Source organism: Ctenopharyngodon idella, chromosome 5 (genome assembly GCF_019924925.1).
Source record: "Ctenopharyngodon idella isolate HZGC_01 chromosome 5, HZGC01, whole genome shotgun sequence".
Classification (NCBI taxonomy): domain Eukaryota; kingdom Metazoa; phylum Chordata; class Actinopteri; order Cypriniformes; family Xenocyprididae; genus Ctenopharyngodon; species Ctenopharyngodon idella.
The window spans coordinates 26,877,696-26,899,708 of record NC_067224.1 but is presented as its reverse complement, the minus strand read 5'-3'; the positions used below and the strand labels follow the sequence as shown (position 1 = coordinate 26,899,708).

Genomic DNA, 22,013 nt, shown 5'->3' with positions numbered 1-22,013 from the left:
ATTTTTTAATGCAACTTTATTATTCTTTATACAGGGACTACATGGATGGGGTAGCCTATTTCTTTTATTTTTTAAGTTCAAGTCCTCGTCTGCTAGGCTACTTAAATAGACCTCGAATACTGTGAATTGTATTTCTAAATAAAGTAGTATAGGCCTATTCCTGTTTGTGTTTCTATCCGATTGGCTATTTGTTTAACAACAAAACGTTAAATGTTCATTAGGCCTATTCCCTATATTGAAAAAAAAAAAAAAATCGAAACAGATATCCGTTACGCTCTAAACTGAAAGCTGCAAAACGCAGGGTGCATGACTGACAGAAGACACGTTACGTGCTCTGAATCATATTCCTGAATCATATGTCTAAGCGGTTTACCTGCTTTTTTACTCTTTTGAAGTTCTTCTAAAAGCCTAGGCTTTTAGAAGAAAAAGCAAAATTACAGCAATACAGGTGTGTTTTTTCCACACTCTAAAAAACACAGGGTTAAAAACAATCCAATTTGAGTTTAAAAAAGCAAAATTACAGCAATACAGGTGTGTTTTTTCCACACTCTAAAAAACACAGGGTTAAAAACAACCCAATTTGAGTTGTTTTCAACCCAAGGGTTGGGTAAATAGGACAGACCACATGGTGGGTTAATTGTACCCAGCAAATTGGGTTTTTTATTTAACCCAGCATAATTGGTTGATTCATTTTTACTATAATACTAGCTTCTTCTTTTTTTTTTTTTTTTACTTCATACAATAATGTTTACGGATTAACTTAACCCTTGTGCGTCAATTAAAAAAAGTTACACATAGGCCCATAGTGGATGTCCATGTCAAAAAACTGCCATAAAATTAGAAGCTTGGGAGCACGGAGTTAAGTTTGGTCACGTTTTAAAGAAGACTCGTGGCAGATTATTGTTGAGGAAAAAATGTAAAAAGTGAAACCAAAAAAAGGTTTAAGTTTATGAAAATTATTTATGAACATTATTTTATATAAAATATATATTTTATGAAACATGTTGAATTCTAAAACTGCTAGAAAATCAAAGCCATAAAATATAAACAAGTTGTGTTCCAAATTTGAGGTTGATATCTCAAAAAATGAGCTTTCAGTAAGATTTTGTTTAGGTGCAGTACCAAATTTTCCCCATTAGATGCCAGCAAATCTCCACTGGTACACACACTGGTTGAATTTGTGATTTGCATTGCAGTAGTTTTTCTCTCTCAAATATTACAAGCACACACATGCGCACACACACAATTTTTTTTATAACACACATACAAACCACACTCTGACATTCAACACACCCACACAATTATAGCTGCATAATTTAACCAGTTGGCTCTATAATATGCATAAGCAGAAATCAGAATTAAAGCGAGTTTTTGCTTCATGGATCAAACTTGAGAAAATGGCACCATCTGGTAAAAAAGTAGTAAAAATTTTCATTTTGAAGCCTTGGCAACAGAATGAAAGCCTATTAACAAAGATTGCAATATTTTATAGTTAAATGGCCCCTGGATTAAAAAATGCAGGTCCTGAGAGAAACTATTTTTTGTACCTACAGTGCAAAATAGATTTTTTAAAGGAAATGGGGGTGAAATAGTAAAATTCCAATAAAAATACACACCTAAGCCAAAATTTATGCAGTTGGCATTAACACAGGCAAAATGATCAAAAAAACAAAACTAAACAAGACAAAAATGTCCATAAGGTCGCACAAGGGTTAAATCCTCTAAACTTTTTTTAAATACTCCACACAACCACTGGTTTGCATGATAATTCCTTTATTTTAGTTTTTAATACATATTAAAAATCCCCATTTCATAGAGTCTGTGTTGGATTGTATTACGGTCCCTGCTTGATGAATATTAACCCAAAATTGGTCTTTTAATGTATTGGCTGCCTTTACCTTATGCCAAGTGCAACACAGGCTGACATGCACCAATTTGACAGAGCTGCACTGCTCTCCCGAAGAGGTCGCAAAAAGTCCATGATAAATAACTCAACCCCTGGGTTGTTATGTCTGACCCATCTGGGTAAAACAAAAACTACCCAAACACTGGGTTATTACGTCTGACCCAGGAGCTGGGTAACACAGATGTGCACACTTATCAATGGATATGCCTTTGTGATTGGGACAATGAAACTAGACAGATAAATAGGTCTATTCATGTTGGTTTTGATGGAGAGAATCACATGACACTGGATTTAGAGAAGAAAAAATACATGTCACAAATGCAGGATGCAGACAACATTGCAGAAAATTGGAATAACAAACCTGATCTGCTTGAACATTCCCTAAAATTCATCATAGATGATTGTGTTATCTTTCTACAACGCTACTTGGATTACGGCAGAGCTACTTTTAACAGAAAATGTAATGCATTGTGGTGAAGGTTTATTTGTTTTTTTTTATAATTATTGTGATTCATGTTAACAGTGTTGGGGGTAACGCATTACAAGTTAGTTACGTAATCAGATAACTATTAAAGTAATGCATTATTTTTAAATTTACAACAAAATATCTGAGTTACTTTTTCAAATAAGTAAAGCAAGTTACTTTGTTTTCCCATGTATTGACTGGCAGCTTTCCTGTCCCCATGTTGAGAGAAATCGGGAGTAAGTGCAGAGGTGTTGTGTGCGCTGTGTGAACATGATGGTTTGTAGTTCTAGACTAAATGTGAGCATGTATGAGCACCAATTCAACCATACTACTAAGCAAAAATTATTTTAGATAAACATCATATTTGTGATCAGCCTGAAGCTTATTCATTTCACTTTTGATGTGAAAGGGCCTTTACATGTGCCAAAAATAAAACTTTTTTTTTGTTATTAAAAAACAAGCCCAGGTGAGAAAAAGTAACGCAAAAGTAATCTTACGCATTATTTTCCATAAAAAGTAAATAAGTAATACAATTAGTTAATTTTTTTAGGGAGTAACGCAATATTGTAATACATTACTTTTCATTACATGTTAATGTTTGAATGTATTTTAATTTAGCTAAAATATTAATTCTTTGCAATGGATTTTCCTCTTTCTCTGTGACATACCCAAGATAGCTTAGTTTTTGCTGTGTAAACATAACATTAAGTTAGTATGCCGTACAGTAGAAGATTTAATTCATAAGTTATATATATTTTTAGTCCCTCCCAAAGTGTCTCTGCTGCAGAAGAACTCCTCCTCTCCAGTGCTGTGCCATGCCACAGGTTTCTACCCAGCAAAAGTGAATATTACCTGGAGAAAAAATGGACAGGAGTACCATGAATATGTGGAGACTGGAGAAACTTTACCAAATCCTGACAAAACCTTCCAGAAGCATGTCAGACTCAAAGTAAAGACAGAAGAGTGGAAGAGGAACCAGTACAGCTGTGTGGTGCAACACAAGAGTTTGACAAAAGACATCCAGAAGATTCTGACAGAAGATGAAATCATAAGCAACAGTAGTAAGTGTAATGGATAATGCATAATTTTTTTTAATTTTTTTATGAACATGTACTGTAGAACTTTAGAATTTATTTGTGTAATAAATGTAGTGATTCAATGTAATTTCATTATTGTCATTTCTGTGTGTGTGTGTGTGTGTGTGTGTGTGTGATTTATATAACTTACAGAATCAAACAACTCTTCACTTAATCCATTCATGATTGGAATTATTGTAATTGGAGTCATTGTTATAATTGGATTCACTGTGATTGAGATTCATCTGATTGTTCTGAAAATTAGAAAACCTGGTGAGTCCATTAGAATTTTATTTCTTACAGGGCAATATTGGCAATCCCTAAATCTTTATTAAATATCAGTACAACTAATTATAATAACGATTTAGCAGTCATGTTATTTGTAATGTTGTTTATTAATTTATTGATTAGTTTTATTCTAATTTTTATAATACTTTGTCTATTTTTGCTCTCTTATGCATACTTTCAGACAACTGTCCTAACACAATTAGAAGCAGGAGCAACATCACACTTGACCTGTCCTCTCATTCAAGAAGTTATAATGCATGTTAGTAAAGCCTGGGTGGTATCAAAATGAGATGATATACTGGGCGTTATCGAAAGGTTGTATGTTTGTAAACCTAAAGAACTGGTTGTTTCAATAAGTACTGTATTCCTTTACTCTTTAAAAACTATGTCTATAAAGGGTAATATTTCATGTATTTGAGGTCTGAGATGCGGGAACGGTGAAGAGAGAATATTGTCTCTTATAGCCTGCATAGCACTTCATCTTTTATAACATGAGATTTTGACCAAATGTTGATTTTGGTAAAATGTTGCAACAATTATGTTAATTTTGTGTGTGTGTGTGTGTGTGTGTGTGTGTGTGTGTGTGTGTGTGTGTGTGTGTGTGTGTGTGTGTGAAAAATTACAGTTTTGGACATATAAGGTAATAAATAATAAATTAAAAAATCCCTTAAGTAACTACAAATGACCATGTAAAGCAAATATCCGCTCCACGCAATGTTCTCACCTTTTTTCCCCCTTACCTGTTTGCATCCCCGAATAAGTAATAAGTTTACATTTATTCATAATATTTAATTTAAAATTAAATAGAATTTAAAAAAAGATTTTTATTATAATTAAAAAAAAAAAAGTCAATTAAAAGTCAATTATTACATTTTGGAATTCAGATTCAATTCGAATACATTACATTTCGAAATCAAAACCTGAAATGTCTTTATAATATATATATATATATATATATATATATATTTTTTTTTTTTCTCACAAAGAGAAAAGGTTTTTATGCATTAACTTTGGATTGCTTTCTTGTCATCACATTACTCTTCCGAATTAAAGGGATAGTTCACCCGAAAGTGAAAATTCTGTCATCATTTACTCACCCTCAAGTTGTTCCAAACCTGTATACATTTCTTTGTTCTGCTGAACACAGAGGAAGATATTTTGAAGAATGTTTGTAACCAAACATTTTTAGGGCATCATTGATTTCCTTAGTATGCCTATTTTTTCCATATGGAAGTTAATGATGGTTTGGAACAACTTGAGGGTGAGTAGCCTAAATGATGATAACATTTTATTTTTGAGTAAACTATCCCTTTAAAGGCTAATACTTACAAATAAAATGTACTGAAATGTCAACACTTTCTGGCATTATGCAGTCATTTTTCTGTAATAGGCTAGTCTTCTGTTTTGACAGACTGGAGTACATCTGAGTGAACAAAAAGTAACACCCTTTAATACTGTTTTTAATTTTTCAATTAATGGTATATTAGTGTGCAGTTTATAGCTAGGAATTAATGGTGGGGATTTTTGTAAATGACTCGTACACCATTGTTACACCATTATGCCAGACGGTGGCGACAAGCAACCTATTTGTGTCAGTAAATCAATTTAATGACAGTAGATTGGAGTATAAGGTCTCTGCGGAACAAAAGTGGGCGTTTCTGAATTTGTGGGTATTTTCAAACTGGTGGGTGTTTATAAATCATGCAATGAAAATTATCCCCTTCACCCGACCCCACCCCTAAACCCTACCCACACTCTGACATGGGCAAATCAGATAACGCTCTCAAAAACGCCCCTCTGTTTATGGCCTCGCCCACTGATCTGGTAACTCCTGCAGAGACCTGTACTTGGTAGATTGACTGACAATAGAGTAATGTTTGATTTAGTGTGTTGTAATGGAATTCTATTTAAATGCAATAAATTAAAGAGAAAGTGAAACATAAAAACATTTCTTAGAAAAATCAGATTAGATCTTTGGTACTCTGTTTGTTACTCAACACCTGTATTGCAAACCCCTCCGTGTTGCTGTTGTTGTTGTTATTTGCTTATGTCTACCAATGCAAGGTCATTGCCATAGAAACCAATGCAGATATTCTGAAAAACGAAAGAGCAGCACAAAAAGAGCGGATCTGAACAGTTGCGACACACTATAATTTTAGATCAGATTCCAATCTGATTTGGACTGACAGGGTGAATGTAGCCAAAGTGACGAGAGCAACATTATCCTCTAGGATATAATGATTGGTTTTTAAACACAATTCTCTAGGAATCTCTTGTATTTCCATCAAAAATCTTAAATATTAATACAAATTCTCTATAAGAATTCCTACCTGTCAAAAAGCTTCAGTTAAAACTTACTTTTGTTTCTAGCGCATAAAAGGAAACCACAGAAACAGCCAGTTGAAGATGTCATGTTGTTGAAGAGGATGTGAGATTTTTTTCCTCTGTCTGCTTTTTCCGATCTTAAGACATCGTTTGCAAATTGCATTGGTCACATCAAACTGTTGCTCTGCAAAGTTACTCTCATACAGTAGGTTTTGTCATCTGGATTTTCAAATCAGCACACTAAGATGAAGGTTAGTTCAGAGTGCTAATTGTCTTGATTTACGAATATCAGTCCAAATTAAAACAATGTCAATAGTTGAGATCTTGATACTTTCTTTGAGTCATATTTAGAAAAGCTGTGAAGACAAAGATATGAGCATAAAATCAATTTAGTCTTTTCCTGTTGAGAGACAAATAACTGATGTGTTGTGAAGCTATGAACATGTAGAAACACTTTGCATGGTTTACAACTTTGCGTTGAACTTTCACACAATAGCTTAGAGTTTCTATGTACCAAAAAGTCGAAAAAAAGTATCAAAAAATGAGCACTGCACTCTAAAAAAAAAAAAAAAAAAAAAAAAAAAAAGGTGCTATACAGGTGCTGGTTATATAATTAGAATATCATCAAAAAGTTGATTTGTTTCACTAATTCTATTCAAAAAGTGAAACTTGTATATTATATTCATTCATTACACACAGACTGATATATTTCAAATGTTTATTTCTTTTAATTTTGATGATTATAACTGACAACTAAGGAAAATCCCAAATTCAGTATCTCAGAAAATTAGAATATTGTGAAAAGGTTCAATATTGAAGACACCTGGTGCCACACTCTAATCAGCTAATTAACTCAAAACACCTGCAAAGGCCTTTAAATGGTCTCTCAGTCTAGTTCTGTAGGCTACACAATCATGGGGAAGACTGCTGACTTGACAGTTGTCCAAAAGGCGACCATTGACACCTTGCACAAGGAAGGCAAGACACAAAAGGTCATTGCAAAAGAGGCTGGCTGTTCACAGAGCTCTGTGTCCAAGCACATTAATAGAGAGGCAAAGGGAAGGAAAAGATGTGGTAGAAAAAAGTGTACAAGCAATAGGGATAACCGCACCCTGGAGAGGATTGCGAAACAAAACCCATTAAAAAATGTGGGGGAGATTCACAAAGAGTGGACTGCAGCTGGAATCAGTGCTTCAAGAACCACTACGCACAGACGTATGCAAGACATGGGTTTCAGCTGTCGCATTCCTTGTGTCAAGCCACTCTTGAACAACAGACAGCGTCAGAAGCGTCTCGCCTGGGCTAAAGACAAAAAGGACTGGACTGCTGCTGAGTGGTTATGTTCTCTGATGAAAGTAAATTTTGCATTTCCTTTGGAAATCAGGGTCCCAGAGTCTGGAGGAAGAGAGGAGAGGCACATAATCCACGTTGCTTGAGGTCCAGTGTAAAGTTTCCACAGTCAGTGATGGTTTGGGGTGCCATGTCATCTGCTGGTGTTGGTCCACTGTGTTTTCTGAGGTCCAAGGTCAACGTAGCCGTATACCAGGAAGTTTTAGAGCACTTCATGCTTCCTGCTGCTGACCAACTTTATGGAGATGCAGATTTCATTTTCCAACAGGACTTGGCACCTGCACACAGTGCCAAAGCTACCAGTACCTGGTTTAAGGACCATGGTATCCCTGTTCTTAATTGGCCAGCAAACTCGTCTGACCTTAACCCCATAGAAAATCTATGGGGTATTGTGAAGAGGAAGATGCGATATGCCAGACCCAACAATGCAGAAGAGCTAAAGGCCACTATCAGAGCAACCTGGGCTCTTATAACACCTGAGCAGTGCCACAGACAGATCGACTCCATGCCACGCCGCATTGCTGCAGTAATTCAGGCCAAAGGATCCCCAACTAAGTATTGAGTGCTGTACATGCTCATACTTTTCATGTTCATACTTTTCAGTTGGCCAAGATTTCTAAAAATCCTTCCTTTGTATTGGTCTTAAGTAATATTCTAATTTTCTGAGATACTGAATTTTGGATTTTCCTTAGTTGTCAGTTATAATCATCAAAATTAAAAGAAATAAACATTTGAAATATATCAGTCTGTGTGTAATGAATGAATATAATATACAAGTTTCACTTTTTGAATGGAATTAGTGAAATAAATCAACTTTTTGATGATATTCTAATTATATGACCAGCACCTGTATAGCACTAAAAGTGGTTCTTGGCTCGTAATCATAGGGGAACCACCTTTGGTGCTGTGTAGCACTATATCTTTAAAGGTGCTCTACGGCACCTTAATCAAATGGTGCTATGTAAAACCCATAAGAGGTGCCATATCACATTTTATTTCTTCAACAAAAATGTGGTGCTAAACAGCACCAACAGTGGTTCCTTGACTTGTAAAGAACCTTTAAAGGGGCTTTACAGGTTCTTTGTATGGCAGTAGTGCTATATAGCACCTTAACCACCCCAAAGAACCACTGAAGAACCACTTAACCATACAGGAGCTTAACAGGTTCTGTATACGGTAGTGGTGCTATATAGCACCTCAGTCATCCCAAAGAACCAGTGGAGAACCGCTGAAGAACCACTGAAGCACCAAGATTTGGTGCTATACAGCACTTACAGTGGTTCCCCTATGATTACGAGTCAAAGAACCACTTTTACAGTTTTTTTGGATTGCTTAAGCACGATTTTCAAAACAGGGCCCGTGTTTTCAAAACACTACACACAATTAGCACAACCACACACCCAATTAGCAAAACACTACAGATCCTTTGCATAATTAAAAACTATACATTTCTGTTTAAAAACCACACTTTGTTACCATATGAAACACACACGTTTCACATTACTATACTCTGTTTGCACGAGTTACCCTCTGCTGTGATAAACCTAAAACACTTAGCACTTCTACTTCCCTATGATTAGAGTAGGCTACCATCAACAAAGTACAAATATAATGTAAATTCACCAAACACTACACAAGACCAATGTTGCAGACTGAAGAAACTCCTTTATTTCTCAACACGCCCAAAATGTTGACATGGAGATTCATAATACTGTAACAAAATGTCACTTTACGTATTGTACTGCAAGTTTACTGTAAAAACAAAAAAAAAAAAAAAAAAACACACCACACTAGACATTGTCTCTTCGCCTAGCTGGATCTGTCCAGAGAATTTCATCAACATCGCAGGCAATGTTGTCATTAGCAAGACACCTTGGAAAGAAAGGTCCTGAATGACGAATCCATCCTTGCATTGCTGCTACCTCCATCTGGTCACAGGCCTCCTCCATGGCTTGGATGAGGGGTACCTCAGCCTGGAGACGGAGATCATATACCTTCCACCGCCATGCCGAGAAAACTCTTCTATAGGGTTGAGGAATGGAGAGTATGGTGGAAGATATAGGACGGTGAAATGTGGATGTTGCTGAAACCAGTTCTGAACCAGAGCAGAGCGGTGGAAAGACACATTGTCCCAGACAACAATGTATTACATATGATCGATTTGATTTGCTGCTGTTATGTTGTGCAATTGGTCCAAGAATGTAAGTATGAGTGCTGTGTTGTAAGGGCCCATATGGGCATGGCGGTGGAGGACCCCATTCTGTGTAATGGCTGCACAGAGTGTTATATTACACCCACGGTGCCCTGGGACATTGACTATAGCCCTGTGGCCAATGATGTTTGTTCCCCTCCTTCGTGTTCTCGTCAGGTGGAACCCAGCCTCATCTACGTAAATGAACTCATGCTGGATCTCCTCTCCATCCATTCGTAAAACTCTCTGAAGAACAGTGTCAGGCAAAATTGTGTAGTTCAGTGTAGATCTAGTATACATATTACAGTACAGTAAAAGATTATGAGACAGTATGCAAGATCACACTGCTAAAGTGAATACATACCTCTGCATAATCATGCCGCAGTCGTTTCACTCTTTCGGAACTGCGCTCGAAAGGCACTCGATAAATTTGCTTCATTTGAATATGGTTTTTTTTTAGGATGCGTGCCAGTGTTGATGTTGAGACCTGATGGATATCGTTGAAACTGGCGTGGTTATTGACAATGTTAGCTTGGAGCTGATTGAGTGTTATAGCATTGTTGGCCAAAACCATGTTTACTCTCTCCCTCTCTTGCTGTTCTGTGAACATAGGAGGCCTTCCCCCTTGTCGTTCCTGACCCTCAATCCTATGTAGAAAAAAAAAAACAGTATACAATACTACAGTAATTTCACAGAAAAAGGTCACAGAAGTGCTGATAGTGCATAGAATACAGTACTGTAAGCAGTTACTGAAACCGTGCAGATGTTTTTGATATGATGATATTTTTACAATAGCTATTTTCCAGTCGAAATGTTCTTATCACACTTGCCACTGTGTATCGGCTTAGATTTGGCTGTACTCTCAGTCCAGCCTCCCTCAGCGTCAGGCCGTGGTTGACAACGTGGTCAACCAGTTTTGCGCGGATCTCATTTGTCAGATTCGGTCCTCTTTGAGCACCTTCTTGTCTTCCTCTTCCTCTCCAGCATGGCCTCCATCTCTTCCTCTTCCTCTGTTGATTCCTCCTCTGTTGATTCCTCTTCCTCCCCTTCCTCCTCCTCCTTGTCCTCCTCCTCGTTCTCCTCGTTCTCCTCCTCGTCTTACTCTTTCTCTGACTCTTTCCATTGTGCTTGAAGACCGATGAACTCACCTGCTGCTTTTTATAGTGCTTATACACCTGACTGGTGTGTCTACAATTAAGCAAACAAGTGTTTGCACACCTGATGACTGTGTTGAACCAATTGGTTGGACGGTGCGGTAATTTGACAGTCAGTGCTTTGGTATTGCAAGGAAGTGACTTCATGATAGATTTTTGTGTGTAATGTATGTTAAGTGTGTTTAGTGTTTTGCAAATCACTGTGTGTAGAGTTTTTCAACAAGTGTGAGGTTGACAATGTGCTTGTAGTTGTGCAAATATGGGCTGATGTTTTGCTTCTTGAGTGTAAGGTTTTGCTAATAGTGTACTACTTTTAATTTTAGTGTGTAAGCAATCCAAAAAAACTGTAGTAGTATATAGAGCCATTTTTTTTAGAGTGTGGTCTGTTGTGGTCTCTGGGGACTACAGAAAAGCTGTGGTGCGTATCAGTAATCAGTGGTGTTCATAAAAGAAGATTTTAAAATTTCAACTTTTAAAACTAAACAGGAAGAGTTAAATGTCAAATGTATTATTCATTTACAGCCTTCTGAGATTGATACCCTCTGAGACGCTGAAACTACCATAAAAACTGAGATCTTGCAAGGACTCATAGAACCCCAGGTCCTCTAGGTTTGTATCTAATTGAGGATGCGCAGTTACTAAAGCCTAAGTAAACAACCCACAAAGCAAAGGTTATTTTAAAATGTTTTTAATTGATTTTGTGTGTGTGTTTGTTTGTGTGTGTGTGTGTGTGTGTGCGCTGCATTTTTGTGACACATCAGGACACAAATTTGTACAATGACATGGGTATGTCATAGGTATTACAAGGAGAGGGTGATTTACGAGGACATTACCCCATGTCCCCATTTTTCAAAAAGCTTATAAATAATACAGAATGAGGTTTTTTGAGGAAGTAAAAATGTGCACAGTTTCCTGTGATGGGTAGGTTTAGGTGTAGGTTTGGTGTAGGGCGATAGAAAATGCGGTTTGTACAGTATAAAAAAAACCATTACGCCTATGGAATGTCCCCACAATTCACAAAAACAAACCTGTGTGTGTGTGCCTGATATGCACAACCAACACCCTACGGATGCAAGAGTGAGCTGGCATGCTTCTTTCTGACTCACTTTGTCCTTCTGTGCTTTCCGGGGGGTTTCGGGCACGGTGTTCTCACAAGAATTGTTACCATGGCAGAATGGGTAAAGATTTAGTCTGCTTTGTTTAAAGTCAGCTCCGATGAAATCTTGCAAATATTTAACCCTCAATGGGACTAATTATTAAATCACAGCTATAAAAAATGACTTTATATTTTACACATATTTCAGACTAAAATCATTTTCCAAAATTAGTTTTCTACATCTGACCTTTGACCTTTTTTAGAGTGCCGTCATATATAACTGACTTTGTCCTATCTCTCTCTCTCTCTATTCCTTATACGACCTTCTAAGTCATAGGGCTGGAGCCTATCCCAGTTTCCTAGGCCAGAGGGAGGGAAAAGCACCCTGGATAGATGGCCAGTCCATCACACGACTTTGTCCTATATTAGAATAAATTATTTTTGGCAAATTGTCTGAAACTTCACATTCAAATGCATTTTCACTCTCTGAGAAGTAGTGAAAAGGTCTTAGTGTTTCAAAAACATTAAAATCTTTAATCAACGTTCTATTTCATCTTGTTGTACTATATTTCATTTAGAACTCAAGTGAAAATGTCAAAAATTTCACTGCCTGGAAAGTAGTAAAAAAATATTGTTTCTTTCTTGGGATTCCAAATCAATGATTGTAGCACAAGTGAAAATCAACAAGACTCTTCTTTTTCAGTGTACCCCACACTTTTCACATGTAACTCGATTTTGACCTGTTTAGTCATCATTTTTGGAGCATCCCTGAAGTCAATAGACAATGGCATCTGAACTCTGTTTGTAGTACAGATCACATCTTCCAAACTGCCATAGCATAATGTACCCAAATGCCTGACTTCCACAACAATCTATGACTTATATTCATCACCCTCACTGCTTCAATCCTCTTTGATCTTCAACTTCTTCCTTTCTTACTATGACCTCATTTTCTGATGCACTGCCGTCACTATCATCAATACTTTCCGTTCTTTCTTCTATCAAGCTTACTAACATCAACCTAAAACACAGGACTAAAAAAAGGACCAAAAAGTGCCAAAATGTGCATTAAAAATTACCAAAAATTACCACATTTGTGTGTGCGTTTTTTTTTTTTTTTTTTTTAATGAAATGTATATGCATTTTTAAAGTCTAAAATGAACTCACTATGGAGCCTTGACAGCATGTGACACACAGTCAAACCAAAAATGTATTCAGACACCTTTCCATTCATTAATACAGTTTATTCACTTTAGTTTAAAAAAAATGGTAATAAAATATGACAAGATTCCAGAGTTAAACTGTGTCAGAAAAAAATTAATCTTAATTATGCCAGATAACACTTAAGCAAAACATGGTCAGGTCAAAGTGTCTGAATAATTTTTTGTTCCAAATTTTTATCAGTTTTACTGGTAGTCCACTGTATGAAGAATATTTGGGTATAATATGTCACAGTTTACTTTATTTTGCTATTCTCACTTACATAAATGAACTATAGTGTCCTGCACCCACTAGTAAAAATATATCAAATAATATATATCAAAAATATCAAAAATGTCTGAATAATTTTTGGTTTGATTGTATCATGTGCTAATGTCTCCTTCACTTGTTGCCAGCATGGCAAATAGATTTTAATTTTATTGGCTGAAGGGGATATCATATTATTTATTTATTTATATGTATATGCATGCATTGGTGCTTTGAAATTGCACTGACACTTTACGAGAATCTGACGAAACCTTGATGACCTGTAAATATCACATCGGAAGGGTGTTCCCGACACACTGAATGCACACATCTATTTGGTAACAACACTTCATGACATTTAATCTTGAAAGCAGGGTTGGAATGAGAAACAAATGCCATTGTTTAAATATTAATAAAGTAACAACTGGAATAAACCAATGCTATAATGCTATAACAATGAAATCTATGAAATCTCAGGACAGGTTTCAAGTATATTTGACAGTACTTTCAAAGATCAGATAAGGTTATCAGCAAAGGAAACTTATTTGAAAACCCATGCTTTTAAAAGAAAAAGCTTGGTTTAAATGTTTAAAGTCTTTAGAAGCCTACTACTTTTAAATGTTTTATTTCTATTATTGTATATTTATTATAGATTTATTATTATAATAAAAATGATATATTATTTATTGCTTCAAACATTATTTTATCACACAAAGATTACAAAATAGAGGCATCACCTCTTGTATGAAGTATTTTTATTTTAAATGTAAAAGCAGTCACTTTTATTTACAAAAGACCAAAACAAAAACACGGAGACCGGAAGAGAGCAGGAGATAAAGCAAACCAGCAAATTACCGACGAGAGCAGACCCTGAACTTAGTATTTAATATTCCTTCACATATTATTTTATCAGAAAAAGATGTCAATAAAAACATAACAAAATAGATGCTGGAAGTATTAGCTGTTGACCCAGCTGTACAGGTCATTGTACACTTTTTTATGCTTAGAGAGCAGATCATAGTGCATGCAAATATTACAGAGTCTCTCTTTCCAGTCTGTGTACATTCTAACATCATAGTAATGGTGCCATCTAAAATAAGATTCATAACGCTCTCTATCAGCGGCCACTTGACTTAAGAAAGTAGCCAGCGCCTTAATGCTGCTGAAGTCATTTACATGGATGAATGATTCCGGTGGAATCGATAGTTCATAAATGTTCCTGGGTGGGCCGAGCACCACCGGCACACTCCCTGCCTGAAGGGAGTTTCGCCATAGCTTCTCTGTGATATAGTCTGTAGATACTGAGTTTTCAAAGGCAAGGTAGAAGTAACATCGAGATATGGTGGAAAGCAGCTTTTTGTTCGAGAGCGGCCGCTTGGACCACTTACCATATACTTCCATCAGATTTGATGGAATGTGTTTCTTCAGCTGCTGGAAAATTAGAGAGCGACTCTGATTGGCTTTGTATTTGCTGACCACCCAGCAAACTAGGCAGCCGCTCTTCTTCGGAATGATGTACGTGGTGTTAGTCCTTTTAGAAACAAGTTCTCCGTATGGCATGAAGATGTCAGCGTCACGGCGATAACTCATTGTCCAGTTAAACAAGCCGTTGTAGTTGCTAAGGTTGTGGTTGTTTATGGGAGGTTCCAGTGATAACCAAAGCCACTTCTGCTTTGGTGGACGCGTAAGGTGGATAGGAAGTTTAGAGCGACAGGTCCAGAGCTCATAGTGGTGGAAGACTACAACATCTGCTTGAGCGAAAATGGATCGGTTATCCTCCAGAAAGCATCTAGGGATTTTATATTTATCCATACAGACGTCTCTCTCCACTGTGTAGCGAACTCCGAAAGGCCAGTGCCACAGGAGGATGGTGATGTTATGCTCGAGAACTTTTGGTCCGCTGGTCTCAATCTGACTCAAGAGTAGCATGTTTTTACACCAGGATAAAAAATTGTAGAGCAGTACAAAGCCAAAGAGACAACAGAGGGCATGATTATGTTGTTTCATTAATTGCATGGCACAAATACTGTGAAGACAAAGAAGTGAGGTGGTTACAGATATTAGACAGCATAAAATCAATTTAGTCACATGATGTGATGTGATGGCGTGAACATGTACGAACACTTAATCAATATGGTTTCAGTTACAACTTTGCATGGGTGTGTTTTCAGAAAAACTGCACCAATATTAAAGCAGGTTGGAATCAATATACTATGCACTGCCATTTTAATAGCCAAATAATGTATTTATTTTTCCTAAAATGTTCCTAATAATGGTCAATAATTTACATCTATGCATAAAAATCTATTTCTTTTTGTAATTGTATTTTCAAACATAATAACAGCCACAATTAAATAATGTACTTGCCTTGGGTTGAGAGTCCAGGAGCAACATAAAATTTAAGTAAGCGATGTGTTTGTTTGAAAGCAGAGTGTCACTTTTTTTGTGGGTGAATGACATATACAGAGAAAGTGTGTATCCGGTCCGGCCCCGCCTGCTGGCAGATGAATTCACAAATTAGAATTCTGGACATGAAATCATCTGTGGTGCAAAGATTCACCCTGCACGTGTGTGGAAGCCACACCTTTTTTTGCCACAGAGGAGGCAAGATTGCTTCAGTGATATTACACAAAACTACACACTTATAGCGTACACACTGTACTTGTGGTTCAGATAATATTTTACAGGAAATACTTAAGAGGATTTTAATATAAGGGGTTTAAGGAAACATTTGTATATGTTTAAAACATGAACATTTAAAAGTATGGATTGAGCTGTTATCCATCTGAAATGCTTTGGTCTGCCCCACTGCAAGACAAATCACATTTCATGCGCACAGGTTATATCCAGGGTGCGAATTACGGGGTGGTTTGGGGGGGGGGTCTTGATCCCCCCTGAAGGATAACAAAATAAGATGCTGGGGGGTTCAGAGAAAGTAGTCTACCCGTGATATGAACCATTACCTATAAATATGAAAATTGCGTCATTACATTTACAGTAGATTTGTTCGTTACATCATATTTATAGTCATTTTCTTTTACGCGTGTAGTTTGCAGTGTTGAGCATTATAACCAATCACACATGGTTTTGTTGAATTTAGGAATGCAATGTCCAATCAGAGGCGTTGTGATTAGCCACCGCGGAAATGCCGGTGACTAATGAGGATTGACCGTAGACTGTAAAAAAAAAAAGACTGAAAACTGAAAATTTTGTTCTCTAAGTTATATTATTCACCTTACTTTCATGTTATAAGTTAAACAGATGTTATATAAAACGTAGTCTTGTCAAAATTTTGGAAATTGTTTTTGTGTTCATTGAGATATTGTTTAAAATGTTACTTTTCAAAGGGGGTGTACTCATTTACGCTGAGCACTGTAATATAGACTGTATTCTTTCCATTCAGATTTTAAAGGTTGTCAATTTAGCAAGAGAACGGATTTTATGATTTATTGTGAATTTTGTGAGTTGGCCATTTAAATGATTTGTGCATTTGTTGTCATATAGTGAAAGAAAAACTTTGTGGGTGGATCAAAAGATTTTAGAGTTACTTTTTTACAGTTGTGCCGTGGTGCTGATGAGAAAGAAAACCACAAGCTGCTCTCTAACCCACACTGAACATTTAGAGCTTTGTGCAGTCATAGTCAGTCATACTGATGACTTGTCATGATCTGTTGAAATGTCAGATCCTGTTGAATTGATTCTGTTGCAATATCAAGCACTTCTCTATGAGTCTGGCAGTTTTTTCTTGAACATTGGTAGCCAATATGGTTTTGTATACTTCCGAATTCATTCTGCTGCCACCGTCATACATTAAGTCATCAATAAAGAGGAGTAAGCTTGTTCCAGAGGCAGCCATGCATGTCCATGCCATGACACTACCTCCACCGTGCTTTTCAGATGAGGCTGTATGCTTAGAATCATGTGCAATTTCTTTTTTTCCTCCACACTTTTGCTTTCCCATCACTTTGATAAAGGTTAATCTTTGTCTCGTCTCTCCATCTACTGGCTCATCTCTGTGCTTTTTTGCAAACTCTAATCTGACTTTTCTATTTGTCGTGCTGATTAGAGGTTTGCATCTTGCATGTAGCCTCTGTAATTCTGCTGTCTCCTGCGAACAGTAGATTGTGAGACCATCACCCCAGCTTTCTGGAGGTTGTTGGTGATTTCACTGACACTTATTTTAGGGTTCTTTTTCACAGCTTTTATGATTTGTCTGTCATCAACTGCTGTTTTTCTCTGCCGACCTGGTCATTGTTGGTTGCTGAAGTCGCCAGTGGTTTCTTTCTTTTTCAGAACATTACAAATTTCTGATTTGGTTATGCCCAATGTTTGAGCCATAGCTCTAACTGAGCTCCTCTTTTCTTTTAGCATCCAAATTGCTTGGTTTTCTCTCAAAGTCACCTCCCTCTTCTTCATCCTGGCATGATTGTGTCATCACCAAACAAGACTCAGAACGCAGAAACAATGAACATAACGAATACGACACATTCCCTGCTTTTAATGTCTGAACAATTAATACAACAGGACACAGCTGACCACTTAGAAACATCTGTAAGCCAATTGTCCCAATACTTATGCTCACATTACACAGAGGGTTGAAACTCTAAAAGTGCTGTGTTCTTAGTTGGTAAAACATGTATGTGTTCAAACAGCCAATAATAGAACAGTACGTTCTGTACTTTTGTCTCATATTGATCTTTTAATCCTATTTACAGATTTTTTTGACTCCACAGCAAACAGACAAACAGAGCAGTTTTGTCTTTACTTATGGAGGGCACTGTATATATATATATATATATATATATATATGTAAGGAGGTTCATATGTTGACTTATATCTTACCAAGATGTGATTTTATATAGTTTATACTCTTTATTATGTATATAAATGGGCCATGGTAAACATATTTAGGTTGTGAACCCTGTTTTTTTATTTAAAAATTCCAGTACAAACTGCCGCTCATCAACGGTAACTGTCTAGGCGACAAGAAGTCCTCCGTAGGCTAGACTGTCCCATTTAAATGGTTATTTCACCGAAAAATGAAATTTATGTCATTAATTACTCACCCTCATGTTGTTCCAAACCCTTCATCTTCAAAACGTAAAGAACGTCAACAGCGTCTAGGAGACTGACAGGGAAGAGAAGAAATTGTTGAATAAAATTGTTATTTTTGTTTTGTTTTTGCGCACAAAAAGTATTCTCGTCCCTTTATAACATTAAGGTTGAACCACTATAGTCACATGGACTATTTTAACAATGTCTTTACTACTTTTCTGGGCCTTAAAATCAGTTATGACGTTGCTGTCTGTAGGGAGGTTAGAAAGCTTTTGATTTCATCAAAAGTATCTTAATTTGTGTTCTGAACATGAACGGAGGTCTTACGGGTTTGGACCCAGCACACATCGGTCCGACGGCAACGTCGTGTCCCTGGCCAAAAATAGTCGCAATAGGACAGCATAAATCGGTAAAAAATATGTAACACAAAACATTTCCTAAAAATGCATTCAGATACATTTGTACATGTCTACATTATCTGGGGTTGCATGTATATTGTTACTTTGACTTTTAGCTAAGTGATATATAATAATTATAACAATAACAATATATAATAATTAGCCTAATCACTTAATAAATTAATAAGATAACGTCAAAGACGTCCGTTCAAATTTCATTTTGGAACAATTTTTCAACCATGACGGGACGTGTCGGAGGGACATCTCAACGGTCATTAAACGTCCAAATGTTGCTGGGAAACGACATGAGGGTGCGTAATTAATGACAAAAAAATTTCATTTTTGAGTGAACTAACCCTTTATCAACGCTCAGTCCGACCTTCGCGGCCTTCGAAGGATGCAGCCTTTGAGTTGTACGGAGCCCCTAAAGGGACGTGGTGGGGAAAAAAAATTGGGAAGGGAGGAAAAATTTTTTTCAAATCTTTTGCGTTCCCTCGCAAAACTTTTGTGTTCCCTCCAGACACGTCTGAAGGGACCGTCTGAAAAGTGCAAAACCCAAAACCATTTTGCTCATTTTGTATTATGAAAAATACAAATACTCAATAACTTCACTGTAACACACTGTACTGTCACCAAATTCAGTTAACACATTACTGCTCTCCTGCTGGTTATAGGTACTACAACACTTAGTTTGGCAAGTAGCACATAAAGGCCTTTACACAAATGATGTTAGTAACAGCTTAACAACACCTTTTGCATGATAATTGCTTACTGAATATGATGGCATTACAATTTATTTAATATTTTTACTAATAACACTGAAGTTATTGATTTTGTTTCATAATAAATAATCATAAAAGTTATGCTTTTTTTTTTTTTTAGGCAAACTAAGTGTTCCGGTACAACCAGCAGGAGAGCAGTGACGTATGAACTAAATTTGGTGACAGTACAGTGTGTTACAGTTAAGTTGTATTTTTCATAATATAAAACACCCATTTCAGCAAAAGGGTTTTGGGGTTTGCACTTTTCAGACTTGTCTCTCTGCCGCCTGCTCATAGAGACCAATTTATTATAAAGCACATTTGAGGAAAATTGGATTGTTGTAGCTCGTTGTCTAGGTTACTATGATTGGAAATAGCTGCAATTGTGTTTTAACAACGTTTAGCTCAAGAGTTATCCAGGAAATTCGAATCTGTGAATATATCGGCAACTTTACTGAACTCCTTGAGTTAAGCACTGACTGCATTTTTTTTGTATTTGAGTCCATCAAGTTCAAACTCTATGAGTCGCGCATTATTTGTGTGCATTTTTTAACATATGGAGCTGACTGAAACACCACTACAGCCAGCGGGACATTAAAGAGGAAGTGTTTTTCCGAGCTCACAGCAAGGGAACGATAACATCTTTGCGTGGGAACGCCAAAGTTTTGCGAGGGAACGCAAAAGATTTGAAAAAAAATTTTTTTCCTCCCATCCCAATTTTTTTCCACCACCACGTCCCTTTAGGGGCTCCGTAGAGTTGGGACCCAGCTTTGGCTTTTTCTTTATATTTAAGACACTAATATCCGAGGTTCAGCGCATTAATTGTGAGTTCCACAGATTTGGGGCGCGCATGCAGTTGTCAAATAATTTTTTTTTTTAAATTTGGACTTTTAACTTTTAGCTTTATTGCATGGTAAAAAAAAAAAAGCGCTACCTTGCCAAAGCACTGACATTGGCCTTATCTAAAGGAGTTGTTGAGCTGCAAATACAAACTTTACATGCAACAATCAGGCAGTAATTGACAGCGCTCTGATCCAATGGCAATGGCGTTGGGAGTAACCAGTGGGGGCGGCAATCATCTTTCAAGGTGGCCGTGCCACCCTTTAGACACACCCCTTCTAAAATGTAGTGCCGGTAAACGTATATTTAAAAGTAAAAAGTAAAAAGTTTATTGGCGCCCCCTCCAGGTGATGGCTATTCTATTCGCCTATGAATAGAAACGGCCCTGATAGTCTTTGAATGCAGAAAGGATAGGGAGTACGGAGCCCCAGACATGACATGCAGGGAAAAAATATAATGCTAAATCGTGCGCACGATTTACTAATTCGTTCCCTCGATTTATAAATCATGCGCATGATTTATAAATCGAGGGAACGAATTTTTTTTCTTGCATGTCATGTGGGGCTTCCCTGAACGATTTCGGTTTCGGAAGAGAATACTAATTCACAGACAAGGCAGAAATAGTAAAAATAGTATGCTAATTGCCTATGAGTCAGAACATTGACGTTTAAAAAAAAAAAAAAAAAAGAAAAAAAAAATTCGTTCGCTTACACAAACTATTGCCTCTGGTAATATTATAATCCCCCAGTTAATGGTCTCCCACAGAGTTCCCCCAGAACATCTGGCCTTGATGCGTGTCTAATGGTTGTTACTAGGAACATATATTTATTAGGCTATATGTCATGTTTTTTTCTTTTTCTTTACAAATCGTGATGCCTGTAGGACTAGTCGTGCTATTCATTACCAACTCAGGCTACCGTTGAGACCAGTGCCATGCTGCAGAGGGTGCTATTCGCTTTTCTCACTCTCAAAACTCTTTTCAAGGGTAGCTCGCTATAATCAGTACACTGATCAAAGATCACAGACTTCATACAATCCACGACAGCTACAAAAAAAAAAAAAATGTGATCTCGGATAAGTCTGTCCATCCAGGAGGGATTACCTCAGTCCCAGAAGTAAAGCTAAAGATGGGGAGATTAAAATGTTCTCACATCGATGGAGTTTCTATAAATAGCCCAGCGTCGCAGAATGATGAGGATTCAGCAGCGCATCAGTAATCCAGCTGAGGCAGCCGTTAGATTACCATAAAAATCACATCTGATCTACTTGACACATCGGTCGCGCGCTCAATGAGCTCAAGTTACTATAGCAATAAGAAACGTTCGTTCGCTACGTTTGTCTGAAGCTGTCATTGTATCCGCCCACTGCTCAATGAGATGCGAATATCTGTATCTGCTGCTACCACAAGAGCATTTTGTTCACAAACCCAGCCCTCTTATTTCAGGATGTTTGGCTTTGTCACACGCCGGGGAGGACAAAATGCAAATAAAGCGGAATCTCAAAACAACAACACTGTGATGAATAGATTATAATTTGCGACTTCCTTCTCCAACTCATCGAAAATGGGATTTCTTCACCAGCTACACCTTCTCCTGTGGAAGAACGTGACTTTAAAGCGGAGGGGACCGGTAAGTGTATTT

At 37.0% G+C, this 22,013-nt stretch overlaps 3 protein-coding genes across 6 annotated transcripts in view; 2 read left to right on the top strand and 1 right to left on the bottom strand.

The window, feature by feature from the left end:
- The first annotated feature begins 1,787 nt into the window (after positions 1-1,787).
- LOC127512883 (popy class I histocompatibility antigen, alpha chain E-like) lies at positions 1,788-3,450 on the top strand. The gene is made up of 2 exons (XM_051894240.1): positions 1,788-2,366; positions 3,134-3,450. Exons 1-2 carry the CDS (start codon positions 2,186-2,188, stop codon positions 3,448-3,450), a joined length of 498 nt encoding a protein of 165 aa, XP_051750200.1. The 5' UTR covers positions 1,788-2,185.
- A 10,607-nt stretch (positions 3,451-14,057) lies between these two features.
- Positions 14,058-21,730, bottom strand: fut7 (fucosyltransferase 7). Of its 2 annotated transcripts, none has more exons than XM_051892640.1 (4): positions 21,525-21,730; positions 18,386-18,447; positions 15,687-15,816; positions 14,058-15,345 (listed from the first exon to the last, which is right to left on the bottom strand). In XM_051892640.1, the coding sequence occupies exon 4, from the start codon at positions 15,333-15,335 to the stop codon at positions 14,277-14,279; it is 1,059 nt and encodes a 352-aa protein (XP_051748600.1). In that variant the 5' UTR covers positions 15,336-15,345; positions 15,687-15,816; positions 18,386-18,447; positions 21,525-21,730; the 3' UTR covers positions 14,058-14,276. The 2 variants fall into 2 exon arrangements, with proteins under 2 accessions (XP_051748600.1, XP_051748601.1); XM_051892641.1 differs by having other exon boundaries at positions 15,687-15,813.
- abca2 (ATP-binding cassette, sub-family A (ABC1), member 2) overlaps positions 21,632-22,013 on the top strand; it is a 71,076-nt gene continuing 70,694 nt past the window's right edge. For all 3 annotated transcript variants that reach the window (XM_051892632.1, XM_051892631.1, XM_051892633.1), the window contains exon 1: positions 21,632-22,001. In XM_051892632.1, coding sequence (XP_051748592.1) covers positions 21,936-22,001 — 66 coding nt within the window. In that variant the 5' untranslated portion in view covers positions 21,632-21,935. The remainder of the gene's footprint in view (positions 22,002-22,013) is intronic.

What these genes read in the sequence shown, in the direction of transcription:
- LOC127512883 (XM_051894240.1), top strand. Translation starts at nt 2,186, where the DNA reads ATGACACTGGATTTAGAGAAGAAAAAATACATGTCACAAATGCAGGAT. An exon ending in AGCTACTTTTAACAGAAAAT is followed by an intron (nt 2,367 to 3,133) that starts GTAATGCATTGT and finishes ATATATTTTTAG; the next exon opens with TCCCTCCCAAAGTGTCTCTG.
- fut7 (XM_051892640.1), bottom strand. Translation starts at nt 15,335, where the DNA reads ATGCAATTAATGAAACAACATAATCATGCCCTCTGTTGTCTCTTTGGC.